The sequence below is a fragment of the Suncus etruscus genome, chromosome 18 (genome assembly GCF_024139225.1).
Source record: "Suncus etruscus isolate mSunEtr1 chromosome 18, mSunEtr1.pri.cur, whole genome shotgun sequence".
In the NCBI taxonomy this organism is placed as follows: Eukaryota; Metazoa; Chordata; class Mammalia; order Eulipotyphla; family Soricidae; genus Suncus; species Suncus etruscus.
This window is the reverse complement of record NC_064865.1, coordinates 30,196,063-30,222,906: the sequence shown is the minus strand read 5'-3', so window position 1 is coordinate 30,222,906 and position 26,844 is coordinate 30,196,063. Positions and strand designations below refer to the sequence as shown.

The 26,844-nt window shown below is 46.9% G+C and overlaps 1 protein-coding gene across 1 annotated transcript in view; it reads left to right on the top strand.

Moving 5' to 3' along the window:
• KIF6 (kinesin family member 6) overlaps positions 1-25,992 on the top strand; it is a 601,782-nt gene extending 575,790 nt beyond the window's left edge. Inside the window, exons 17-21 of the mRNA XM_049764755.1 lie at positions 2,597-2,681; positions 5,080-5,215; positions 9,459-9,556; positions 19,056-19,162; positions 25,502-25,992. Coding sequence (XP_049620712.1) covers positions 2,597-2,681; positions 5,080-5,215; positions 9,459-9,556; positions 19,056-19,162; positions 25,502-25,518 — 443 coding nt within the window. The 3' untranslated portion in view covers positions 25,519-25,992. The remainder of the gene's footprint in view (positions 1-2,596; positions 2,682-5,079; positions 5,216-9,458; positions 9,557-19,055; positions 19,163-25,501) is intronic.
• Positions 25,993-26,844: the final 852 nt, after the last annotated feature.

Sequence of the window (26,844 nt, the reverse complement as noted above, 5' to 3'; positions counted from 1 at the left end):
ATCAACTGCAGCATGCAAAAGCAGCTCTTCTCATTTACAAATAGCCCCCTGCCCTTTGCACTGGCCATGGCCGTTCTTGGTCCTGCTGTTAGCTTGCTTGTTTCCTCCCTTCACTCAGGTGTCTGCTCAGTGTTTCCCATCTCAGACAGGGCCCCCTCTCTAACACTGCAGCTGCACCCTATCATCCTGCAGACTGCCCTTGGGGTCTACATTCCCAAACCTAAATGCGTGATGAGCCCCCATTCAAACCCTGGCTTTGGTCTTAGGGAGCTTCCTGGCACTGTCTGAGCCCTATGTCCCTTTTATGGATAGGATACACTTAACTGGAGTATTACATAAATGAGGTGACCATGAAACAAAGCAGAGGCTTAGTCTCCACATACAACCTCAATGGTTTGTTTCTATATTAGTTCGATTCCCAGTGCTCTCCTGGCCTCTGTTTCTCAACACCCCACATACTTCTGAGCCACCCTATGACTGTATGATCATACAGGGGAAGCTGCAAGGTGCCAATGAGGAAACAGCTAGCAATGAGGTGCAGCAGGAGCCCAACCACAGCAGAGGACATTCTTCCCCCTGTTGGACAGCGGAAAATTTCATAGGGAAAGTCATTTGCTTTCCACTATACCCACCCTCTGCTCCATGACAAAGACAGGAACACCCCAGTGAGGGACCCAGCAGGTCTTCCTTCACCCCACTCCAGCAGCCCCTCATGCAACCAGTCACCCGCCACAGATTGTCACTGAATGTCTCAGGTTTCCCGCTGTGTGTGCAGAGCTCACAGGAAAAAAAGAGATTGACAGTTTGGGGGCTTAACCAGCTGGAAGATAAATTTGCTCATCTCTGTAACTGTTAGGAAAGGAAATAATACTCAGTTCTTTTCAAGTCCTGTGCTCATGGGGCTGTTAGGAAGAGATTTCCTTCTGTCTATCATGTCAAACCTTTCCACACCAAAGCTTCCCAACCCTGAACTTTGGAAGCATGGGCCATGTGGACAGGCAGGTGGTCTCCTTAAAGCAATGAAATGCAGCTGTGTGGGGACATGGGCATCTCCTCTTGGGAGCTCTGTGGTAGCTACACCTCCTGCATATGTTTAGATAATGTGGGGACACCTGCTCAGTTCATTTACAAGTGGCAGATGTCCCTTGACAGGAGGCAGAGAGGGGAACAGGTGCCCGGAAGATAAAGGCCAAACTCTTGAGCCACTTAGTATATTTGTCACTGGGTAAAACAAGGACTGAAAAGGCCCAGTTAAGACATCATCAAGGGGGGTTAGAGGGAAAGCACAGAGGGAAGACAGATATCTCTGCAAAGCCCCGAGAAATGGCACATGTTAAATCTGGGATCCAAAGGCCAGCCATCCTGAAATAGGGTGTGTTTTGGCAGCCATGTACTTGTAAAAATAGGTAAGTGTTTAAATTGACCATAAGTGGGGTCACCAATTGTACAGCAGGTGAGGTTCTTGCCTTACACACAGCTGACCAAGTTTGATTCTCAGCATCCCATATGATACTCCAAGCCTGCCAGGAGTGATTCCTGAGGGTAGAGTCAGAAGCAATTCCTGAGAGCCAGAAGATGTGGCCCCCTAAAAAAAAATCAATCAAACAAAAAATTTAAGTGACTACAAACTTCACTGAAATCAATGACAAAATAGCATGGCCCAGAAAATGATGAAAGAGATGCCAGAGGTTGACTAGTGTGGCCACAATGGGCTCTTAAGAACCATGAAAAAATGGTTTTCAATCCCAGCATTGCCTCTAATGAGCTGTATGACCTTGAGTGACAGAATCCTCTCTGTGCCTTGGATTTAGCAGACATTTGAGAAGGTAATGCTTTTTCTAGTCCATTGTTTTGAGGATGGACAATGAGTAAGTAGTCCTGGATCCTGTGTCCAGGAGAATTTGACAAAACCTGGAATGAGAAAGCACTCAAGAAATAGTCATGACTGGGAATTGGCCTGCTGCATTCTGTCCCCTGAGCACTGCCATGAGTGATCCCAAAGCACCAACATGAGTAAGGCCTGAACAACAACAAATGTGTCCCAAAATCCCACACCAAAAGCAAATAAATAAATGAAAGAAGTTCAGCGCAACCACCAGAAAATGTCTCAGATGACAAGCAGTACCTCCAACCCATCCGACCCCAGCTAGCACACAGACTAACTCAAGGCATCAAAGTGGCTTCTTGGTGAGATATTCAAGTGTTGTGCTCAGTCAGGGAACTCGTTAGCATCACAGGGGTCCTTACGGGGACCTTTTGTGCAGAAACAACACCAAAAAAAAAAAAAATCCCATAATTTGAGTCTGGAGAATTCTATACCTCTACTAGTGCAAAGAAAAACGAGAGGTGGTAGGCAAGGTTCTTGGTTTATGAAAGGCTAGAGAAGGCAAGTTTGCACTTTCCCTGGGGATTTGAAAGGAAAGGAGAGAAAGCATTAGCTAAGGTGGGAGCAGGGTAGTACAGTGGAAGACACAAAGGAAAAACTGAAGGAATTCAGAGGCCCTTTCCCTGTGAAAGCTCTTATGTTACCTAAAATACCTCTTTGTACATTCATTTTTCTTCCCTGAAGTAAATTAACAGCATCTCCCTTCTGCAGGCATCTCAGAAAATACAACAGGACCCCCGGTGCCAGACCTGGTAGAGGAGAAGCTTCGAGCACAGCTGGAGGAAGAAAAAAAAAGGTCTCTATTTTTAAAACTTTAATTTATTTTAGTCATTGTTGTTTACAGTACTGTTCATGATGGGTTTCATGCAACCAACACCACACCCTCAACTAGAGTTTCCGCTTCCTTGCACCATCGTCTCTGGGCCCCTCCCAACCACCCATTGCCCCAATCCTTGGTAAACTCAATTCTGTAGCCCAGTTTTCAGATCCTGTTTGTTGCTTTTAGTCATTTGTTTGTTCCCTTGCTTTTATAGCCCACATATGATAGAGATCATTCTGTTTTTGTCAGATTTTTCTGGCTGATTTCACTCAGTATAATCCTGTCCAGTTCTATCCACATAGCGGCAAATTACATTCTTTGTTTTTTTTCTTATAATCAAGTAGTAGCCCACAGTATCCAGTCATCTGCTCTTGGACAGTTGGTTATTGGTTATTGTGAATAATGCTTCAATGAAGGTTCTCTTCCTTTTTTTTCTTCCACACACATCCTCACTTCACCCTGTAGAGTTATTGAGGAAATTCTGGAGTTGTGTGTGTGTGCGTGTATGCGGGCGGGCGTGCATACACTAGGGAGTGGGTGGTGGAGTAGAGGAACCACACCAGGCTCTAAAGCTATTCGTTCTTTTTTTCATTGTATGGGAGGTCACACCTGTAGCACTCAGGGGTTACTCCTTACTCTGCACTCAGAGATCACTCCTGGGTCAGTCTTTTTTTTTTCATCTCTTGCATTTTTTATTATAAATATCTTTTTAAGCACCATGATTACAAGCATATCTGGGTCAGTCTTGTGCAAGGCAAGAGTCCTACCCATTGTACTGTCTCTCCTACACCCCTGTAGCTACTCATGGGAAGTGGGTCCAGCAAATCAGATAGCTGGAGATGCAACCTTTGAATGAGCAGATGTGCCATCCGCAGTGATGCAAGCTTGGAAAAGGAAGCAGAAGGACAATCTAGATTAGAGAACCTTGATACACCCATTAGACCCCCAGTCTAATGCACCTTAAGCCACTTAGTTTATCTACTGCTGCCATCTAGGGGCATCCAGGAGTATAACCACAGCTGTCTCCCTGGAGTCCCCTCCTCTCCTGTAAACTGCGCTGACAGCAGACTAACTCTGAAGCAGCCATCTAGGGTCCTGGAGTAATTTATTTTTTACAGAACAAGGAGATGATGTGGCCATCACTGAGACACATCATGTAAGCAGACCCTCACCAACCACTCCAGTCGCACTCTAGTTCGTTCATTTATACCTCCAACAAATGTTTGTTGTCTCCTCCACATCCAGAAGAGGCTCAACCTCTGGGTTGGCTGGACAGACCCTTCCTGCACACATACTTGCCATCCTAAACATGAGAGCAACCTCCAGGCCACTCCTGATGATTGGGTTTCCTTCTGCCATTGTCCTTCCAGAACCCATCCACCGACCAGGGGTCCTCAAACTTTTTAAACAGGGGACCAGTTCACTGTCCTTCAGACTGTTGGAGGGCCAGATTATAGTAAAAACAAAAATTATGAACAAATTTCTATGCACACTGCATATATCTTATTTAGAAGTGAAGAAACAAAATGGGAATAAATACAATAAGTGGCCCGAGGGCCGTAGTTTGAAGACCCCTAACAGCCTGCTGCTACTTACCAATCCCTGGGTTAGCTCCCTTTTGTCTGTTCTCCCTCACATCCATCTTTCTGTTTCTTCCCAGTCCATTTCCTATGTATCCAGGCCATGCCACCCTCATAGTTCCTCATAGCCCACGTTCCCAACCTCATCTTATCAGACCTGCTACCTCTCAGGTTTTACTCCTCACTCATTTCCTATTGAACAGTTAGTTTCTTCTGATTCATGTAGCCAGTCCCCAAATCCATTCACACTGGCAAATGTATTGTGAATAAGTCCTTGGCATCCAAGTGAACCAGTGGAATGTAAGTCCAGAGCCTGGTGATTGGGGTTCAAATTCTACCTGCCCTGTTGACTCGCCCTATGGTAGAGAGCAAGTTATTGCACTTCCCAATAGCCCAGTTTCAAATCTGGGAGTGGCAATGACCCAAGGAAGAGTTTTCATAATACAGATTGAAATAGAGTGGTGTAAAGGGGTAAAGACGTCTTCATAGTAAAGAGGGGTAAATGAATTCATCATCTGCCCAGTGCTCCATACTGGAAGCTATCCTTAAGAAGGTGAATTCCTTCTCACAGTGCCCAAGGACCAACTGGGAAAAAACACTGACTCCTCAGATCCAGTCTGTGGCACCACATACTGGCTTCTGGGGTCTTCTAGGGGTCCTAGTTCCTAGCCCGGGAGCAGCACTGTCAGACCTTTGAAGCACAGATTCTGCAGCCCAATGGGTCTGCTCAGGGCCCAAAAAAGTCTACTCTCCCTGCCAGTGACTTTTGAGATGCTTCTTTATTTCCACTGCAGCTATAAAACACACTTCGTGCACCTGAAGGCCCTGAAGGTGGAGATTGAGCACTTGCAGTTACTCATGGAAAAAGCCAAGGTGAAGCTGCAGAAGGAGTTTGAGGACTGGTGGGCAGAGGAAGCCACGCGGCTGCAGGTACTGGTTATGGGCTCCTTGGTAGCCACAGACCTCTTCCTCCCTATGAGCTAGAGACTCTCAAGGCAGCGGAGAAGGGGCAAACACCCAATCCTCTGGAACAGCAGTGGGGAAGGGGCAGTTTTTGACCTGCAGGTCCATGTGCTCTCAGCCCCTGATTCCTAGTAAATTCTCAGAGACAGGGAGGCAAATGGTCAGAGGCTCCTTGTTTGCTTGCTAGTGGCCTTACACTTAGAGCAAAGGTCCTCAAATGACAGCCCGCAGGCCACAACCAGCCCACTGAGGACATTTATCAAGCCCACCAGTTGTTTTTGCCACTCCTGTTTTGCTTAGCAGCTGACTCGTCCAGAGCCCACAATGCATATATGTGGAACGTGTGAGGCACTCTCTGGCTCCCCTCCTGTCTCTTTCTTGATTCCTCCTCTTGGTCTTGGGCAGGGGTCCTCAAACTATGGCCTGCAGACCACTATTGTTCATAGTTGTTGGGTTTTTTTTTTAACTATAGTTCAGCCCTTCAACAGTCTGAGGGACAATGAACTGGCTCCCTGTTATAAAAGTTTGAGGACCCCTGGCTTAGAGAATTAAAAGTATTGGATCAAAGAGATTACAAGTTAAAGCACTTGCCTTGCATGCTGCCAACTCTGGCTCAATTCCCAAAACCAAATGTGCCCCCCACAAGCTCTGTCAGGAGTAAGGAGTAAGTCCTGACCACTGCTAAATGTGATATCTCTCCCCCCAAGAGAAGCAAACACAATATAAGGTCAGAATAGAAAATGGAGCCTTTCAAACCAGTGGATTTGCCATTGTTTCTTTGCATTATGTTCTCTGATCAATTCATGCTGACAACATGGACTGTGACCTTGTACTGTGAGGTACTGCAAAAATTGCATGACATTATATAGATGATTTTAATATATAGGGTCATAGACATTTTAGTAATACAGCAAAACACCAAAAGGTAAGAAGCACCATAATTTCATCATTTAAGGAAACCAATATTAACATGTCAAAATATATTATCTTTTTATTTATCTGTACATGTTCCCATATAGTTTAATAAAAATAGAATCCTGTAATCTTCAGGTATCAAAAAATGTTTCTTTACTTAATTATACAGTCAAACCACATTTCTTATTATTATTCTACAGCTTAATTCTAGTAGCACACACTCCTGCAGCATATGGATTTATTTTCATCTATTTTAATTGCCTTCCTATTATTCAGTATTTGGGTGTCCCTAAATTTTCTAAAAACTTTTTTTACATTTACTTGAATCTCTCTATAATATTAATAATGAGAAAAATAACCTGTTCAGAAAGTTCAGTACCTTTAACAACACTCCCTCCCGGCCTCCCACAACTCCCTTCTAGGTTAGCTTCCTCCAAGAACCCAGGTTTTCTTGCTATCACAGTTTAACATCCTATATTGACTCCTCTTTCCAAATGGGAAAAACAAAAACTGATCTATGTCCTAGAGATAAATATTCCTGTGAACATTTTTATAAAGCATTAGTACAAAAGCCCATTTCTGGCTATCCTCAGCTGTGGTACAAAACACAGAGCCTGGGGCTGGAGCAATAGCACAGCAGATAAGACGTTTGTCTTGCACGCGCATGCGGCCAACCTGGGTTCCATTCTCGGCATTCCATATGATCCTCTGAGCCTGCCAGGAGTAATTTCTGAGCACAGATTCAGGAGTAACCATTGAGTACCACCAGATGTGGTCCAAAAATCACAACAACATAAGTACAAAATCTACAAAAAAGTACTCAGTCACTTCACTGGTGCAGCTGACAGACTCCTCAGAGACCATTAGACAAGCTGACCCCTGCCTTTTAAAAACAAGGAAACGGAGTGGCAGAATAGGTATTTGTCATAGGACATGTAAGTCGTATGTCATAGGACTGCAGGAAGGAGTATCTCCCCACTATGTGAGCAGACAAGAAAGGAAACTAGCTAGATTAAATTAAATGTACAAGGTGACCAAGAAAGCCAATGAGACTGAATAATACCTTTAAAATATTCTCGGAGTCAAGTGAGGTCCCAGTGGCTTGGGTTCCTCTTTGCAAGCACCTTCATTACATAGAATCCCCTCCTCAGCTCACAACCTGGGTACAAGCTCTCAAAAGACTTCTGCCTCAGAGAAAAAAATATATTGGAGTCTGTCTTTGGTCTCTGCTGTGCAGGAAATCCTGGGGGACTTCTCATAGTACTGGAGTCTAAGATCTGTACTTTCCATAGTAAGGACTGTGAAATTAGCCAAGTTAGGAGAAACAGGTAGCAGGTTATATCCACATGCCAACACCTGGGTGCTCTGTGACCTCCAAAGAGGAACTCTTCCTCACAAGATCACTGTGAACCAGGACTTCCTTGCCTTAATGTGTGTCCCCTGGAGTCAGAACTATGAATGAGGACCACTAACTGATCCCAGCAACAATCAGCTCATCTGGCTTCTTCCTGACTGGGTTGGTGTAAAATAGAGGAACCACAGGGATGGGCTCTTTTCCCAAGAGGTCACTGAAACTAAAAGTACCAGGGGAAGGCCAAGTGATAATAGAACCAAATAGGGTGTTTTCTTTATATGCAGCCCAACCTGAGTTCAACCCTTAGCACAGGGGTCTCAAACTCACGGCCCTCCATACAACATTTTGTGGCCCGCAGCTAGCTTTCAAATATCGCAGTATTGGCGATTATTCGCTTACCAAATAATCGCAATAAAATCTCATTAGTAAGAAAAAAATCACATTAAACATTCGCATACCCCGAGCAATTTAATGCGAGCAAATGTTTAATGCGATTTTTTGCGATTTTTTTTCTTACTAATGCGATTTTTAATTGCGAATATTCGGTAAGCGAAATCCCTTATGCGGCCCTGCCTCACCCCGACTTTGCCTCCTGCGGCCCCCAGGTAAATTGAGTTTGAGACCCTTGCCTTAGCACCTCATATGGTTCTCTGAGCCCCACTAGGAGTTATTTCTGAGTGCAGTCAGGAGTAACCCATGAACATCACCAAGTGTGCCCCCCCCCCCCAAAATTAAAGGGCCAGGTGACAGCAACAGGGGTTTTGAGCCACCATGGGGCAGACTGCCAAAATAGTATGGTAGCCTTAGAAAAGTTCTGACGGGGAAAGACAGGAAACCTTAAACCTCATTGGAGCATGCAAAGCAGAGAAGTTTCTGGGGCAAAAGAAAGGCAAGTAGGAAACAGCCTCGTGCAGGTTCCCATATCTCCATTCCCACATTGGTAGGGGAGGCAGGTGTCACAAGGCATCTTACAGAATGCCCAGGAACTGTTTCTGCCTCATATAGGATTTGCAGGCACTATTTCCTCAGTGAGATCAACACAGGCTCACTGATTTTTATGGGGTCTCTTGGACACCAGAGGAAGCAAAACCAGAAAGGGCTTCTGTTTATTATAAGATTTTACGCATTTTATAGACAAAATGTGATATATGTTCAATTTAGAAAATATCAAAAACCGCCGGGCATGGTGGTGCGCGCCTGTAATCCCAGCTACTCGGGAGGCTGAGGCCGGAGGATCGCTTGAGTCCAGGAGTTCTGAGCTGCAGTGCGCTATGCCGATCGGGTGTCCGCACTAAGTTCGGCATCAATATGGTGACCCCCAGAAGTGGGGGACCACCCGGTTGCCTAAGGAGGGGCAAACAGGCCCAGGTCGGAAACCGAGCAGGTCAAAGCTCCCGTGCTGATGAATAGTGGGATCGCTCCTGTGAATAGCCACTGCACTCCAGCCTGGGCAACATAGCGAGACCCTGTCTCTAAAAAAAAAAAAAAAGAAAGAAAGAAAGAAAATATCAAAAACCCAGAAAAGGGGCCAGAGAGTAGGGCGTTTGTTTGCCTTGCACGTAGCCAACCATGGATGGATTCCCGGCATTCTATATGGTCCCCTGAGCCTGCCAGAAGCGATTTCTGAGTGCAGAGCACCTGAGCGCCACTGGGTGTGACCTAAAAACAAAAACCAACAAACAAAAAAAAAAAAAACAGAAAATTACAAATAAGCTAAACAACTAGCCATAATCCTGCATTCAAAAGCTATCTCAGTGCCTTATAGTGCAGTCACTGCTGTTTCTTTCTAAACTATTTTATCAACTTCTAATTTTATTCTTATTTTAGAAACTTCTCTAGCTAGCTGTCCGCCTGCTTCCCAGACAAAGAAATTCCTCTAGGATGTTGTCCCATGTCATTAGACTCAAGCTCACTCTGTGAAATTCCATCTTGGGCCAACAGGTCAACCCTCAAACCATGAATTCACTTGATCACATGAGATCCTGTCCACTAACACCTGATTTCCAGTCCAGAGGGCTACGGCCTCTCTCCCAAAGAAGGTAAGAGAATCTTCTGACACATGTGTAGGACACCCCACATGGGCCCAACCTGTTCTTACTGTACTTTCTATCTAGTACAATAGATACAGGAGGATGAATAGCTCTTGCTGGTAAATTAGTTATAGATGCTCAGGTCAGGAACCTCTGGCTTGTTAAAACGCACTCTCCTTATTCTGGTAGCCAGGAATTCAGAATCATGTCTTTTATAGATTGGAGGCAGCCCTGGTTCTGCCTGGTTCTGTACTAGCTAAAGTTTGGGCATGCTGGGGCAACCTGTCTTGAGGATGGCCCAGAGCCAAGTCACTGATCAAGGAGAGGCCCCTCAGACACAAAGGCTGGCTCCTTCTCATGCCATCCTTGTTGTCTCTTTTCAACCACACAGCTTCAGGAGTCAAGCCAGAGGGCCTGACCCCTGCCACCCTTATTTCTTAGGGAGATTGGGCACTGTCAGAACAGGACCGGGGGCCCACTAAATTTAAGAGGGAGCTGAGCTCTTAAGTTGGGAATGCAGACTTGGGTTTTTAAATGGAGAGAAGTGCCAGATAGTCCTCTGAATGGGGTATGATGAGATGCCACTTTACCTTCATAGTCTTCTTTAAACACCATCACTCCTGTCAAATCATGAGAAAAACAGCAGACAAGGACCACTTATAGTTTCCACACACTCCATGACCAGTGTTCCCCCAAGTGTTATAGTTATTCAGAACTGAGAGTCTGAGCATGCGCAACCAGGAGGGATCCAAGAAGTCATGCCAACTGTTGACAATGTGGCATCTGGAATGGGCTCCCAGAACAGAAAGGAAAAAGTACATAAGGTGAAAACAAAGGAAAGCTGAATAAATCATGGGCTTTGTTAGTAATAGTATATCAGACTTAGTTCACAGTGAGAAATGTAGCTTACTTAGTACAACTAATAAATGTAATAGGACTGGGGTATATCAGAGCCCACTAGTAACTTTTCTTAAGTCTAGAAAACCAAAAGCTTATCAATAAAATCCGGGCCTGGAGAGATAGCATAGCGGAGTTTGCCTTGCAAGCAGCCGACCCAGAACCTAAGGTTGTTGGTTCAAATCCCGGAGTCCCATATGGTCCACCATGCCTGCTAGAAGCTATTTCTGAGCAGATAGCCAGGAGTAACCCCTAAGCACCACTGGGTGTGGCCCAAAAAAACAAATAATAATAATAATAATAATAATAATAATAATAATAATAATAATAATAATAATAAATAAATCTAGTTCATCAGGGCCAAAGAAAGGGCTGAAAGGGCTTACAGTGTAGTCTCTGCATGCAAAAGGTCCCAAGTCACATCCCCAGCCTTGCATGTTCCCTTGAGCACTACTTGGATGTCCCTTGTACCCCTCAGCACCACTGGGCATAAGTAACACCACATCATCAGGTGCATCCAGACTCTCTGAAACATTCTGTACAGTTGGCAGAGTATCCCCAAAAATGAGCAAAAATGAGCACCTGAACTCTGTTTTGGAGGAATAAATAACTAAAGGAGTTCATGGGAAGAAAGCCCCATGACTGATATTTCCCAGGTGTTCCTCTCAGCCTCATGCAGCACTTGAATTTGCCTTCCCATTTTAGGGAAGAGCTCCAGTGAGCCCTAGGCCGAAGGCAGGATAAGTTCATTGGCTCACACCATGTTTTGTGAAAAGGCTGGGTAGATGCATTAAAGGAAACAAAGCAAAAAGGAGACTATTAAAACTAAACACTACTCAATGAAAAGCACTATTGAGAGAATGAAAAGGCAAGCCAGAGGCTGGGAGAAAATATTTGTCAAACACACATCTGATAAAGGACAGTTTACCCAAAATAGACAAAGAACTCTTAGAAATTGACATTATAAAGTAAACCCACCCAATTTTAACAAGGCCAAAAGCTCCCTCACCAAAGAAGAGCTATAGATGCAAATAAGTGTGTGACAACATATCAATAGCATATGTCACTAGGGAAGTGCATATTAAAAAATGAGGCCAGGAGAAAGCTCAAAGGATTGTTGTAAGTATGTACATGCTAGAGTCCCCCGAATCATCACAGGGTCTCTCAAGTACTGCCATGAGTGACTTCTGAGGGTCCAGAGAGTTAGTACAGAAAGTAAAGTGCCTTCCTTGCATGTGGCTAACCTGGATTTGAACCCTGACATCCCCTATAGTCCCCTGAGTCCCACTAAGAGTAATTTCTAGGTAACCCCTGAGCATCACCAAGTGTGGCTCCAAAACAAACAAGCAAACAAACAAAAAAGAGTGACTTCTGAAAACTGAACAGGGAAGAAGGCCCTAAGTACTTCTTGGTGTTACCAAAGGGGAAAAAATAATAATAAGCAAATAAAACAATGACATTATCTCATGACTATTAGAATGACTATAGAGAGACATTCCACCAAAGTACATATCCAAAGAATATGGAAAAACAGGAAGCATCACTTTTTGCTGGAAAGAATGGCTCATCCATTAGGATGATCACTTGGCATTTTATTACTAAGAGTAATCTACTCCAAGTTTATGATTCAGCAGTTATGCTGAATCTTGGTATTTTCCCAAGTAAGTTAAAATTTTTTTGTCTATAAAAAATTCTGCATTTGGGTACTAATGGCAGACATTTTTCATGGTTCACTGGCAGCAATCAAGATGTCCTTCAGAAAATAAGTGTACAAACAAGGTCACATCGAGGCAATGTGGTAATTTTTGTTACTAAAAATGAAATGAGCTATTGAGCTCATGGAGGAAACAGAAATGCATATTGCTGAGAGAAAGAAGAAGCCTGTTTAAAAGACTACCCTGATCTTGAGTAATAGTACAGCAGGTAGAGGCTTGCCTTGCATGTGGTTGACCCAGGTTTGATCCCTGGCACTCTATATGGTCCCCAGAGCTCCACCAGGGATGATTCCCAAGCACAGAGCCAGGGGTAGTTCCTGAGCATCGCTAGGTGTCCCAAACATCACACAAAAATACAGGACAAAAGTCACTATAGAGGTGTTAGAGATGGGGCCTACAGAATCACCAGCCTTTTCTTACCAATGCAGACACACAAGAACTTCCACAAAGTTCCATCAGCTGAGAAAAGGAACCCTGCCCTAGGCTTTTCTGGCTTTTAGAACATTCTCTAAAAACCATGAAGGCTTTGTTATTGCTCTCCTCACACTTTTCAAAGAGAAAACATCAACTCCCTCCCATTCTAATTATATCCTCTACCCCCCTATTATTTGTCAAGGGATGTAGGGTCCAGGCCATGAGAAATATCCAGGATGCATTGTCCCTGATCCTGTCCTCTGCTGACAGGAATGCAGGCTCCCAGTAACTGACCAAGCAGGGAAGTAGTATGTCTGGACTTGGAAGCAGAGTCTACCTCCTGCAGGCCCCCCCACAGTAGACACATATCCTCAGAAATGTTGAACTATACCCTCAAGGTGCTTCTTAGCTCAAAGGAGCCTTTTCCAGTACTTGTTCTGATTTCTCTGTCCTACCACACTCCTTCCCTCTCAGGCCTCTGTCCTCCCCATCTGTCTGTCAAGAGACCGAGATTCCTCAAACACCAAACCTAAAGCCAACAACAACAGAATCGATACCCAAGAGGGGACCACTTATATTAGCAGTCCGGCGGTCACAGGAGGGGGATATAGGATGCATGCTGGGAACAGGGGTGGAGGGAGGACAACACTGGTGGTGGGAATTCCCCTGATTCAATGTCACTATGTACCTAAAATATTACTGTGAAAGATCTGTAATTTACTTTGGTCACAATAAAAATTATTAAAAAAAAAAAAAAAAGCAAATCTAGGGAGCCAGCTGGGGACCAGAAACCAAGAGGACTGTTGCTGGGCCTGAATCCCAGCCCATGACCAATCCTGGCCCAAGCCCTACATTGAACATAAAGATATAGAGTGGCTTGGGAAGGGATGAGATATTTCAAATTGTATCTTTTATTAAAAGAAATATTTTGAGGCTTTAAAAATAAATGTGAATTAGCTTCATCTGGAATGTCAGACTACAGTGAGTTCTGCCTTCTTTCCACCTCCCCACCCCTGCTGGCACCTTTTCTTCTCTTCTCACTCTCTACTTTTTACCCCTTTATTTTTTTTCTTTTCTGTTTTTTTGGGGGCATCCAAATCAATTCTCAGGGGACCCAGAGGTCACTCCCAGAGAAACTGAATCATTGGGCCAAATAGTTCAGCGCTCAGACCCAAGGCCAAGGTGCTACTTAGGTCCAGCAGTGCCAGTAACATGTTTGGAGGGTCCATATAGTTATGGGGATCAGACTTTGGGCCTAGAGCATGCAAGGTATGTGCTCCAGCCCTTTGAATTGTCTCCCAGCTTCTCTCATCCCTTTCCTTACTCCCTTCAGCAACCTCTTTTTATTTCTTGTCCTTTTTTTTTTCCTGGTCTTCGTCTTCATGGTTCTTTACCTTCTCATGTCTCCAAAAACCAAAGCTGCCACTCTTCATTAGTATCCCTTTTTTCATTCCTCTGCCAACTTCCCCAAGAAGGATAGGTTGGAGCTGACTCCCACAGCCTCCTGGTCCGTATTCAGAAGAATCCTGTTCCTCCCCAGGCCTGCCTGACAGTAGAACCTTCCCTGGCCTGGCATTTCTGTCTATTTTGGGGGGACTAGTGTGATGATCCAGGGAGATGCTTGCCAAGAAGTTCTTAACCTTGAAGTGCAGAACCTAGCTCTCACCAGATCCCCTACCTCATCGTTGGTTCCATGCAGGGAATCCCCTCAGCTAAGCCTTGCACAGAGAGCTGGGCAAACAAATCTTTGGCCCTTATCAAGACAGCTCTCTCCTCTCTTTATCTCTCTCCTTCATCTCCACTGTAAGATGCACCAAGGAACCTCTTTTGGGGGGAATTTTAGGGGGCGTGTTTTGGGGCCACACCTAGCAGCGCTCTGGCTTTGTGCTCAGAAATCAATCCTGACAGGTTCGGAAGACCTTATGGGATGCCAGGGATTGAACCTGGGTCTGTCCCAGGTCAGCAGCATGCAAGGCAAAAAGCCCTACCACTGTGTTATCACTCTGGCCCCATCAAGGAACCTCTTGGCACTGGCACTCCAGAGCAGATAAATGCAGGACAACCGTAGAGCTGTAGAAATGCAGGAATAAGAGGGAAAATCCATCTAGGTTCGATGCTTGGTCTCAGAGGATCCCCCTAAGCCAGGAGGTGGGAGGTTTATTCCTACAGCTCTAAAAGAAAATACGATTTCAGCCCCTGCTACTGATTGCCCACAATGTATAACTCACTGATCAGCCACCCAGGAGGCCTCGTATTATTAATATTGCATATTAATCCCTATTAGAAAGAGGTCATTAATTTTGATGACTGATATATTCTTTCTCCAGAAGGAATGTCTTTATGAAAGATGAAAGCAATGTCCAGAGCTGATTGGGCAGGAAACAGGGCGACAATCATTGTGGCGTGATCCTGCTGTTCAGAAATGAGCTGCAGTGCCTAGAAACCCTAGGGCAGCTGTGGGAGGACTTACTGTCCTGGGGAACCCAAGCATCCTCACACTGTGCTGTCATTATCTTGAGTGAAGTGACAGGCTGGGCATCTGGGCCTCTGCACAAGTGGCTGGCACACCTCCCAGCCTCCATACTTGGCACTTGGGAATGTACCCTGAATACATAGAAAAATCCTCACTGGGAAACCCCTGAGTTTCCAATGTATGTGATAGCTTGATCATGAAAGATATGGCATGGCTCCTAAGATGACCTGCTGCTATGTAATGGGAGCACAGATAGGATGGAAAGCTCTTGTTCCTGTCCCTTCACTGAACTCAGACTTGCTCTATGATCTTCCAAGAAAAGCAGGCTCTGAGACTGCCACCTTGTGGCTATCTCTGGTCCTACAGGGGCCCTCACCATAGACAGCACAAAGGAGAATCAAGGATGCTGAGAAATAGGCATCAAGGGGATAAAAAGCAGGGGTGGGGCTTGCAGCACAAAGCTTCTCAGATGGCTGGAGCACATATTTTGAATTCAAGAGGCTCAGGTTCAGTCACCATCACCACCTCACCTGAATCTGTGGGGTCTGGGCCAGGTTTATAGGTCCAGCCTTGAGCTGAATGAGAGAAGGCAGAAAGCTGAAGCTAGGGTGGGCAGGTACTATATACCTCGTGGGGTAGATACCCATTTGTCAAGTCTGTTGAGTGCTTGGACTGAGTATTCAAACTTAGAAAAATCCTGAGACCCTGCCTAGTCCTCTCTGTCAAAAGCAAGTTCTGCACAGCTAACTTTCAACCTCTCCACTGCCCAGCATTACTGGTTTCCACCACTTATAATCAGGAAGCCAAGGCCAGTCACATGCATCTAGAAATAGGTCACAAGACCTGTGTGAGCTGTTAGGCCTGGCTCTCACGACTGGAGAAGCCACTGGTGGTCAGGGCTAAGCCTGGTGTCCCCAACCTAGATGTCCTGAGTCCCACCTAGGCAGCCATCAGAGTTGAGAGCACAGTTTGTAAAACTTCACAGTGAGTTGATCAGGTCTATTTGCTGTCGCTTCCCAGTTGAGTAACTTAGATTTTTCTCTTCCCTCCTGAGACTGAGTTTTATATCAATGAGCAGAAATAATAACTATTAAGAGATTTAAATGGTGTGATATTTATAATGATGCCTTCCCCCAGTGCTGCTGTGTTGGGGTGTCTAACAGCAATAGCTGTGATCAGGTTTGGTTTCGTTCTGTTTTCATGGCCAATATGTGGCATGCTCCAGCAATGAAAATTAGGGTATAAGAAGCACTTGTTAGTGGGACCCAGAGAACAGCAAAAGGCACCAGCTTTGCAAGTGTGAGGTCATCAGTTTCCATTTTAGGGCCGCCCACACGCGTCAAATGCCCCTCTCCCATTGGTCCTCAATGCCACAACAAAGTGTGTGATCTCCTACTCACACAGGTGTCTGTGAGTCACAATTCAAATGCATGTTATTGGGTAAGCACGACTATCCTGAGCACAAGGTGCAACCCCAACAAATGAGTGTCTGTGAGAGCACCCCAGCGCCCCCTGGTGATCACTGTACCATGAGCTCACCACAGCTAGACAATTGAGGGCCAGCCCAGGTGAGTTTATATCAAGACTACACCCCACCCCCAATCCTGCCAAGTACCCCAGTTGTAGGTGTGCACACCCCAGTGTGGTCTCCCGAACCCTGTCAGAAGTGATCCCTGAGCACAGAGCGAGGAGTAATCCCTAAACACTGCCAAGTGTGGCCCAAAAGAAACCAGCAAGGAAACAAAAACTGAACTGTGAGAAGTCAATTCCTGTCATACTGTTCTCTGCTTGCAGCCTGACCCCCACCAAGTACAGCACTTCCTGTGCTTGCCAGTTCAGGCTTCTATAAGGAAAAATCAGAGACAAAGTATTGCTAAGACCCTCTGGCCCTCCTCTGTGCCTTAAGCTGTTAGTACCTTTCTCATGAACTGTTGGGAAACTTCTGCAGACCTGCCCAAGTCTGTGGACTGGCGGTGGGAAACCACCGACTCCAACACTAGAAACTAATTTATTTCTCATAGCTCTGGAGACGGGGAAGCCTCAGGTCAAGGTCCATCAAGATCTGTTTCCTGTGAGGCCCCTCCTGGCTTACAGATAGCTGCCTTCTCGCTGTGAGATCTCTGGGGCCACCCCCTCCCTTTAAGGACTCCCATCCCATCACAGGGCGGGTGCCTCATGCATATGACCCCATTATACCTGCCTCCAAAGGACAAATCTAGCCCATGGGAGGGGAGGAATAGAAGGGGTTAGCACATGAATCAGGAGGGGGGCCAGGAGACACAAGGAATCACACATACACACAGTCCTTAAGAGTCCTGGGTTTCTCTTCCTTGCACCTCCTCTCTCACCTTTGCCTTTTGTCATCTTGTCTTTTGCAGTGATACTAATGCCAAGAGACCCCAGCCCTCACCAGCCCCTGTCCTGCAGAGCCAGGAGCACAGCCAGCATCACACCTCCCTGTCTCACAGGTCTGTGATCTGCTCCCCATTCCCCTTCCAGAGGCCCACACAGCTGCACTGAACAATGACGTCTCTCCCCCAGTCCCCAGCTGAAAGGCCAATTTCCCAGGCCTGCCTGAGTCCTCACAGGGACTGACATTAGCTGGATGGAAAACAGAGAAGCATTTGTTTAATGGAGACCCAGTTAGTCACTATCCTCACTGATTCTGAGGGGCCAGTGTTGTTCCTCCTGTGTTGGTATGTGGAGTTCAGAGGTGGGTATATGAGGTAGAGGTTTGGCCTGGCCATTGAGAGCTTAGCTCTGGATTTTCTTAAGGGGTTGGGAGATAGACAGCAGTGGGCTGGGAAAAGGGGGAAGAACCCTTGCTGAGGAGACTTCCTAGAAACACCACACAACACTTCCAAATCTGTGAGTTTGGAAGCTGGAGATATAGTACAGCAGACAAGGGTTGACCTATGCTCAGTCTCTGGCACTCCATGTATGCACCCAAGCCCTATCAGAAGTGATTCTTTTCTTTGTTTTTTTTTGTTTGTTTGTTTGTTTGTTTTTGGGTCACACCCAGCGGTGCTCAGGGGTTACTCCTGGCTGTCTACTCAGAAATAGCTCCTGGCAGGCACAGGGGACCATATGGGACACCAGGATTTGAACCAACCACCTTAGGTTCTGGATCGGCTGCTTGCAAGGCAAGCACCGCTGTGCTATCTCTCCAGGCCCCCCGGAAGTGATTCTTGAGTGCAGAGCCAGAAGTAAATTCTGAGCACTTCTAGGTATGCTTAAAAACAAATAATAATAAACCAAAAAAAGTAAGAAACAAATCTGTTAGCCAGAATCTGGTGGTCTAGACACACAGAACCACAAAGGAAGCTGGGGAAAGTGGGTTGTTAAAATTTTGCTTGCTTACTTACTTTTAAGTTGTAGTAATTTACTTGATTATATATAATTCTGGTGGGGCTTTCAGAGCTGGATCTCTTGAGGGGAAGACCTGTGCACAATATCTGAAAGGACTTCATAGGTCAGGCTTGTGCATTGCATGACCACTTGAGTCAAAAAAAAATTGAAGGATTATCATCTCTGCTAGATCAGCTATGATGGAGTGGGGAACACTGCAGAGATCTCCCAAAGGACATAACCTCTGAGTCGGGGATTGAAGGGTCAGTTAGGCTCCAGGGAGGACAGGCTTGGGTCATTGAGGGGGAAGCAAAGGCAGTATAACAGATAAAATTTCTGGAGTGGGGATGAGGTAAGTTCTGGGGAGGGGGAACAATCGTATGGGAAGTTTTAGGAGCAACAAAGGGACCTGTGCCCTACAGGCCCTACAGCCTCTGAGTAAGATAGCAGTCAGGCTGCAGGCATCTACGGGGGCAAAACAGTGAAACCTCATCCCCTGAGTGCCAAGAAGCCAGTGGCAGACTTAAGGCAAGCAGAAGCAGGACAAAGGGACATGGGAGAGACAAGAACACAACTCTGGGAACCAGAGATGCCCTTTGGGAAAGTCAGCCCTGAGTCTTCAGTGTGACATGGTCAGACCCATTACTGTGTTTGTCCACAGCCCACCCAAGCAGTTACCATCCTCCATCCCTCTCACCGGGGACAACCAGACTGACTCCGACATCTTGGCTTTCATCAGAGCCCGACAGAACATTCTACAGAGGAAATGTAAGTAATGTCCCTGAGACCTCAAGCTGCCCCAATGAGCTCACTTACTTGAGGAGGTGGTGGTGAGGGGGCTGGAGTAAGTTGATGTGGGAGGAAATGGGGTGTCTCACGCATGTTCCCCAAGCTGCAGAATAGACTGTCACTGCACATGGGCCTGACCTCGGCTGCCTCCCAGAAAAAGAACACTCCAGAACAGGGTACCAGGCCCATATCGGGAAACCAAGAAAGGCCTTGGATTCTCCCTCTCCAACTCACAACACCCTCTGTCCCTGCTCCTACACTAGTGGAAAGGCCCTGGAGGCTCAAGCCCCTGGGTAGGTGCAACTCCAGGAAATGAATGAGTCAGATCATAGGAAGGGGAAGATTGGGCCCTTTTACCCTTCCTCCCAGACCTGCCCTGTCTTCCTCTCAATATCTGCTGTGGACAGGCCTTCTCTTTTTCAGCCTCCCTTCCCTTTGGATGCCCATAGGAATGACCCTCAGGGCCCTGGGTCCTAGGCCCACTGCCATAGCCTCCTCTTAGGAAATCTCCCCAAACTCACCTGACATGCCAGCTCTGTTTGCTTTTAGCAGCATTGCCCTGGTGGCTGGCAAGGTGAGCTGGGCTGGTCCAATGACCAGCGCTTGCCCCAACCTGATGCTTCCCACCTGCCCTCTATAATCGCAGTGCCAGCTCCATTCAAGGAGGCTGAGTCAGGAGGGGGTCCCTCTGCAGGGCAGCCCAGCTGCTCAAGGCACCCCTCACCACCTCATGCCTTTAGCAGTGCAGCTTTCTCTGAGGCTCTAGCCCCATCACCAGCCTTCTGCATTCACTTAGCTTGCCCTATCTCCTCTTTTTCTTCCTCATTCTCCTCCCTGTATAAAAACAAGAGGGAAATACAGATTCAGTGATCTCACAGCCACAAGACTCCCCACTTCCACCTGTGTGTAGAGGCTGTGGGCTGGCTACCCCCCCCCCCCAAAGCCTAAGAGTAAACACTGGGTCTCTGGGGCACCTTCTACTTGCCAAGCTCTGTCAGAGTTTGGGGGCAACTGTGAACTAGAGGGACAAACCACTGACCTCAAGGGATGAGACAGACCATGAGCAGAGACTCTCATGACCCATCTTTGAGGTGTTCTACCAGCATGGCAGGGACTCTACTGATGGGTGCAGGGTTGTTGGGAGCATTAGGGGACACGTTGTGAAGAAAAGCATTTGTGGCCGAGAGCCAATCAGAAGAGAGCTGGAGGTAAAATAAAGACAGGAGAGAAAGGATCTTGGCTAGACCTCGGAGCCAGGTTAGAGGGCTAAGCAAGTGCAGGAATGAGGAGCAGGACATTCCCTCTGGGTCAGGACCGAGGTCTGAACTTTGATTCAACACATAGGAAGAACCCGGTGAAGACTTGGCATCTGGTGGCTGCTGCATCAACTCTGAGTCATGAAGATTGCTGGGTACAGGGAGGAAGAAGGGCAATAGGAAGGTCTCGGCAAAAGTGACCAGACTGGAGAGTGGGTTGGAGGCAGAGACAGGAGAGAGACAGGAGTAGCAAAAGGGTTCCTGTCTGCTGAGCCCAACAGCCAAGGGGACAGAAGTGCTGAACCCTGAAAGGGGGTGGTCAGTCAAGAGGGAACATCCAAGGTAGGGGAGTGGGAGGCTATAGGGTGTCCCCCACTATGCTCAGATGATCGTGGAGTGCCTGTGGGAGGTATTGGGAGGAGGCAGTCTGGACTAGAAAATAAACACTAAACATGGGTCTGTCTGAAGAGGTGTAAAGATAACAGCAAGACAGGCTTTGAAGAGGGTGACTTGGAGGTCCACAGCAGCAGCATGGCAGGCAAAGGGAGGAAAACTGTCCAGATAGGCCAGGAGGCCACTGAGAAAAGCGCTGGACCAAGCACCGCATTGCACGAGGAGGTGCTGCGGAGAGGTGGAGGGACAAGGCTGATGCTGGCCATGTTCCATGCCCAGTGTCCAGGACCCACATTGTTTCATTGGAAACTGAGAGTGGGGTGCCCTGAAGTGGAGGAGGAAAGGAGTTGTGACGCCTCTTCCTCCTGCGACTTGGTTGTGGAACAGGCAGACCAAGAAGACTGCATAAAGGGAAGTGGAGTTGGCAGGGAAGAGGCTGAGTCTGGACATCACCGAGGCTTCTTTATCGACCGAAAGAAACAATCCTGCAGGAAGAAGAAAACTGGCTTCATGGACAAAGGGGCCAAAAATGACAGGAGAGAATACACTGAGGGAGTGAGAGGGATGATGGTGTTTGGGATGAAAGTCTGGGAGAAGGGAGTTTCTCCACTCCAGCAAGTCCATAAAAATCCATAAAATTCCACCTGTTGGAGTTTCCAGACTCACTTGGAGCCACTGTCAGGGCTTGAGAGAAAGAAAAAATTCAAGAGGCTGAGCTCAAGCTCTGAATATGAAAGGCCTGGGTGTGATGCACTGTCATCCCCCAACACACACACACACACACACACACACACACACACACAGACACACACACACACAATGTAAGTAAAGAGTTTAAGTTCCATTTATTCAACTTTTATATTCATAACAGTGTTGCTCTCATCTCTTCCACTGGGCACAGAATTAACCATCCCAGGTTCCTGTTGATAATCGTGCCCAGATGGTACAAAGAAGCTGAATCAAAAGATGGGCGCATGTGACCAGCTATTTTGTTTGTTTGTTTGTTTTTGAATCACACTCGGCATTGCTCAGGGATTACTCATGGCTCTTCGCTCAGAAATCGCTCCTGGCAGGCTCAGGAGACCGTGGGATGCCAGGATTCGAACCACCTCCTGTCTTGGATCACAGATGCATGCAAGGCAAACGTCCTACTGCTGTGCTATCTCTCCTGCTGTTTTGTTTTTCTTTTACATTATTTTATGTGGTGCTCTCCACACTCATGTGTGTCCTACAAAGTGTCATTTGATGGAAAAGAAAAACGTGGTTCTTCGAGACCGGAATAATGGGTCAGCCAGGGACATCAGTCTAGACTTCCTTGTACTCCACAGTCACACACAGTCACGCACACAGCGCCACCTAGGAGCAAAGGAGTGCTTGTCTCTTGGCTTCTACTCACCCTGCAGCTGGGGAGCTTTGTTCTCCAAACAAACAGCAGCCTCCTGGAAATCATTCATCAAAACAAACAAAAGTTCCAGGAATCTATTTTTATTCTGAAGGGAAGGAAAAAATCATCTTAGGCTCCTGGTGAGCAGGGAGCCACAGAGGAAGCTGCAGACAAGGTGACAGAGGGTCTCTGTGTGGCCAGCTCAGGGCTGCAGGGCAGGCAGCAGGTGCTGCCTGCCACCAGTGGCAGATGGCCTGGGCTGCCACGCAGCACTTTCCACTTATCAGCCACCCTGTCAGGCAAACAGGCGGGCCAGGTCCAGCACCTTCCCCAGCCAAAGCAAACACTCCTGAGCCCCTGCCTAGGCTCCCCTTGCATTGAATTTAATGCTGCTGTCTGTTTGGGCTCTCGGGTGCACTCATTAAGGGGGAATTTGTGACCGCAGCCTGGGAGCAGGATCTCAGGGAGGATGATTTAACATAAGGCCTTGCCTTTTAGCTCTAAGAGTTCACCCGGACCGGGATGAATCTCCTTGATTTAGGATTCACGGAGAAACCAGAAAACATTTAAATCCCTGCCACCAGGGGCACATGGGGACAGGGATATATTCCCCCATATGGGGCGTTAGTCATCCATGGTGTCAAATCTGCTGTTTCTAACTGCCAAGAATGGCTTTAAACTATGAGAAAATGAGTTAACCAGGAGCACATCCCACAAGGCCCCATCATCCGTAATCCCTGAGTCTTGAAATATTTTATCTGGACAGAAACGTGAGTGCCTTCCTCCCAGGGCCCTGGAACTACAATGCCCGCTTCACTGTGGGTGCCAGGAAGATGCTCTGCCTCTGAGCTTTTGTGGCTCACAGCCCTAACACCTGAGAGAAGGATCCATCTTCTGAGCGGTTGTCTCTGTCTTCTGTGATGCCAGGCAGCCCTCCTCTTGTCCCCACTCCCCACTCTAGGCTGTCGAGTTCAGAATCCACCTTTGTCCCCTGGCAGGTGGGGACATTAGGGTAGGTGTGAGAAGTCAGCCTCTCCTGAGAAACTGCCAAAAAATGTCCCTCCTAAGATAGGAATAATGGTTCAGAGGCTGAATGTATGCAAAAGGCCCTGGTTAAAGCTCCAGCACCACATAGTACCCCCAACAATGCAGGGAGAAGCCTCCAGGTACAGATCCTGGAGTATCCCTCGAATGCCATAGAGTGTAGTCCTACACCCCTAAAAAAATTCCTTCCTGTACTCACTAGGCAGCACCCATTACACAGTTTTAAGTAAAGAAAGGAGAAGCTGGCCAGAGAGACAGCTCTATGGCTGGAGCACTTGATTTGGCTGCATCCCAGTTGCATCCTCAGCGCCACTCAAGTCATCTTCAGACACTGCCAATAACAACCCCTGAGGATACCTGAGTGTGACCCAAAGAACAGATTAAAAAGGCGGAGGCATGTGAGCCAAGGTTCTGAGGCACTATTCTGAGCCACTCCATGGGGCATCATCTTGACCTCACCTGTCACCTTTGTGGGTTGGTGGTGAACTGTGACAAGCGTGGGTCATGAGCTTCTCCTTTCCTGCCCAAGGAAACTAGGTCTGTCCCAGGCCACTAGTCAGTGAGTCAGCAGACCACAGACCCTAGTGGTCCCCAGTCCCAGTCTTCACCGTTCTTGGAATAGAGAGATGGGGGCAGTGAGATTCAGCCCTTTCTGCTGATCAGATCATCTGGATTGATTAGATCATCTGGGTTCACCCCAGGGGCTCTGATTTCATCTGACCTAGTGGCCTGAATATGGAGGTTTCTAAAAGCTGCCTAAAGAGCTCCAGATCTAAGTGGTGCTGGGAACCAGTCCAAAGGCACTAGAACCCATCTCTTTCTTATGAGGTTCTCAAGGTTCTTCCTTCCTTTCCAGAGCCTTGGTTAAGATAGCTAGGAATGTCTCTTTTTTGTTGTTTTGAGGCCATATCCAGTGATGCTCAGGACACTCCTGGCTCTGCTCAGGGCACACTCCTGAAAGGGCTCAGAATATCAAACCTACAGATCAACCTAGGATCAAACCTAGGTTGGTACTTTGCTAGGAATGTCTTGCATGTTGGATAGAACCCTAATCCTAACCTGGGGCTTGTGTGTGGAATTAAATCTGAAGGGCCAAGGACTCGTGGATTTGAAGTGCTCTCAAGTGCTCCCTCCCATCATTTATTATGTCCTGGTAAATCATCCACTCTCCTCTGCAATATCAGGCAGGCTATGACCATACTCACCAGTTTCTGACAGGACTCCAGGGTTTACCTAGGTCTCTATCATCACACTCAAATCCCTGTAGCTACACACCCCTCAATTTCTGTGTTCACTGGGCTAGCAAGATGGTGCAAATCACTGGATCACAGATTTGCATGCCCAGGTTAGATTGTATACAGGCTCCTGAGTAACACCCTGAGTATCACCAGGTATGGTACCCTCACCTAAAGTAGTAATGATAATAATGTGAATCCCGGGGAGTATTTTAAGGCAGGTCTTGGTTCAATGAGTTCAAGTGGTCTCAAAGTTCCGTCATATATTAGTAAGGAGCATGTCTTGCTGTTCTTAGGACTTAAGCATGGCTCTACATTCAGGGATGACTCCTTTCAGGGATAGGGGACCATATGGGATGCCAAGAATCAAACACAGGTTTGACATTTACAAGGCAAGCTCCTAGCCTACTATATGATCTATTCACTCTGACTCCTTATTTCTTAATAATCACAGGCACTGTCAATACTACTGATACATGGACTTCACTTCTAAGAGCCAGGGAACCCTCAAAATTCCCTTGCTTTCTCCAGAAGCCTCCCTGCTCTGACTATTTGGAAGTGAGGAAAGGGAGGACATGAATTGCCCAAAGTCTCCTCATGGGTTAAGGGCATCATCCTTGGTTCAAGATTTTTGACTCTGAATTCAGAGAACCTTACCCATTCATGCCCAGCCATGAGAAGGCAACATTATGGTCAAAGACACTCATCCCAGATTATGAGAAATATCAAGAGCCAGAAAAGCCTGGCAAGCATCTTTCAGAGAAGTTAACAAGACTAAAAATGGTGGGGTTAGAAAAATGAGTGTTGGCCACAACGCAGGAAAATGTAAGTTCTATAAATAAAGGAGTTTAAAGGTAAGAGACTGGGGTGTGGTGGAGTACAGTAAAGACCACAGGGAAAGATGGTCAGGGGACTGAGAGGTGTGAGGTATGTGGGGGGGCTGCATTCTCTGCATTCCCTTCCTGTTCTCTGTGCACAGGCTAACTGAAAGCCTTTCTCTTGTCAGGTTCGGACAGCAACTGAATTTTTAGTAACAGCCCCGCTCTGCATCAGTGGCCACAAAAACAAAAAATGGCACCTCCTCTCCTGGCCCAGACTTCAGCACTGGTCCACCGGCCGCTGACAGTTACCCATGACTTGGAATCTAATGGAGGGGGATTCTGCAAACTGCATCCTGGGTGTTACTGAGAAGTCTGGAACCCTGACTGATGGAGCCATCCTGACTAGGGGGTTCCCAACAGTCCAGCAATGACTGTGTATTGGGGGGCAGGGCAAGCAAGGGATTCTATTCATTCCTGGAACTGTGTCTCACATAGATAATTATACGTCATTATGATGATGAAATAGTATATAAAGTTAAAGTTATGACAGGAGATGCTGGCACTATTGAAATGTAGAGACAGTCAGGGGAGGCTGTTACTTTTTAGCTTTTGACCAGCTCACTTCCCCAGCAATTCCCTCCCACCTTAGAAGCTCAGAAATGACTGGAGAAGGCAAGCAAGTACATTCGAGCCAACGTCCTGACTGTAAAATGTCTGGCACATCTCCATGTCCTAGGCTGAACCTCACATCAAAACCCTTCTGGCTCTTATGACCCACTGGCAATGCCTGCATCTGTGTTGTCTCCAGAGAGCTCCCAACGTGCAGATTCCAAGGCTCCGGCAGCACCCAGATTGCAGAAAGTGACTTCCAGAGCTGTGCAGAGAGCTTGAGAAGTGTTTCCTCCCTGCTAGATCTGTATCAGGAGCTCTAGAGACTTGAATAATCTCGCCTCTCCACCCAGCTTTGAAATGCTGCTAATTTTATCTTCTGCTTGATCCTGTCATTTTGAGAATGGAGAGGGCTCATGTGTTGCTGTCCAGCTTCCACAGCCAAGGTGGCTGACACATTTGATTCCCAGGGGAACAATAGCTATCTTGCCTCCAGGCACTACATGGCCCTGGCTGCTGACACTGCCCAGCAGAGGAGGCTCACCCTGGAGGGGACTTTGGGGTAACAGCAAGGTGTCCAACCAGCTGCATTGTGGGCAGGGTGGGAAGAGCAACTGCATCAGAAATTAAGCTAACCTGATAAAACACTTGTCCACCATGCCTGTTACTTCATCCTCTTGCCAAGGGACAGAAAAGGAACAGCAGCTCATGGACTTTCCCACTCCCAAGGTGGCAGGGTCAAGCAGAAGATAAAATTACTAGCTTTTCAAAGAACCCACACCTTAGTTATATCATTAGAATGCAGGGCCCTTGCCGTGGCCATTTCGTCAGGAGTAGCCCCATTTTACTCACACCCAGCACCCTGTTCTCTTTCCTTACCATATTAATGCAGCATTATTTTTATTGGTTTATTTTTTTG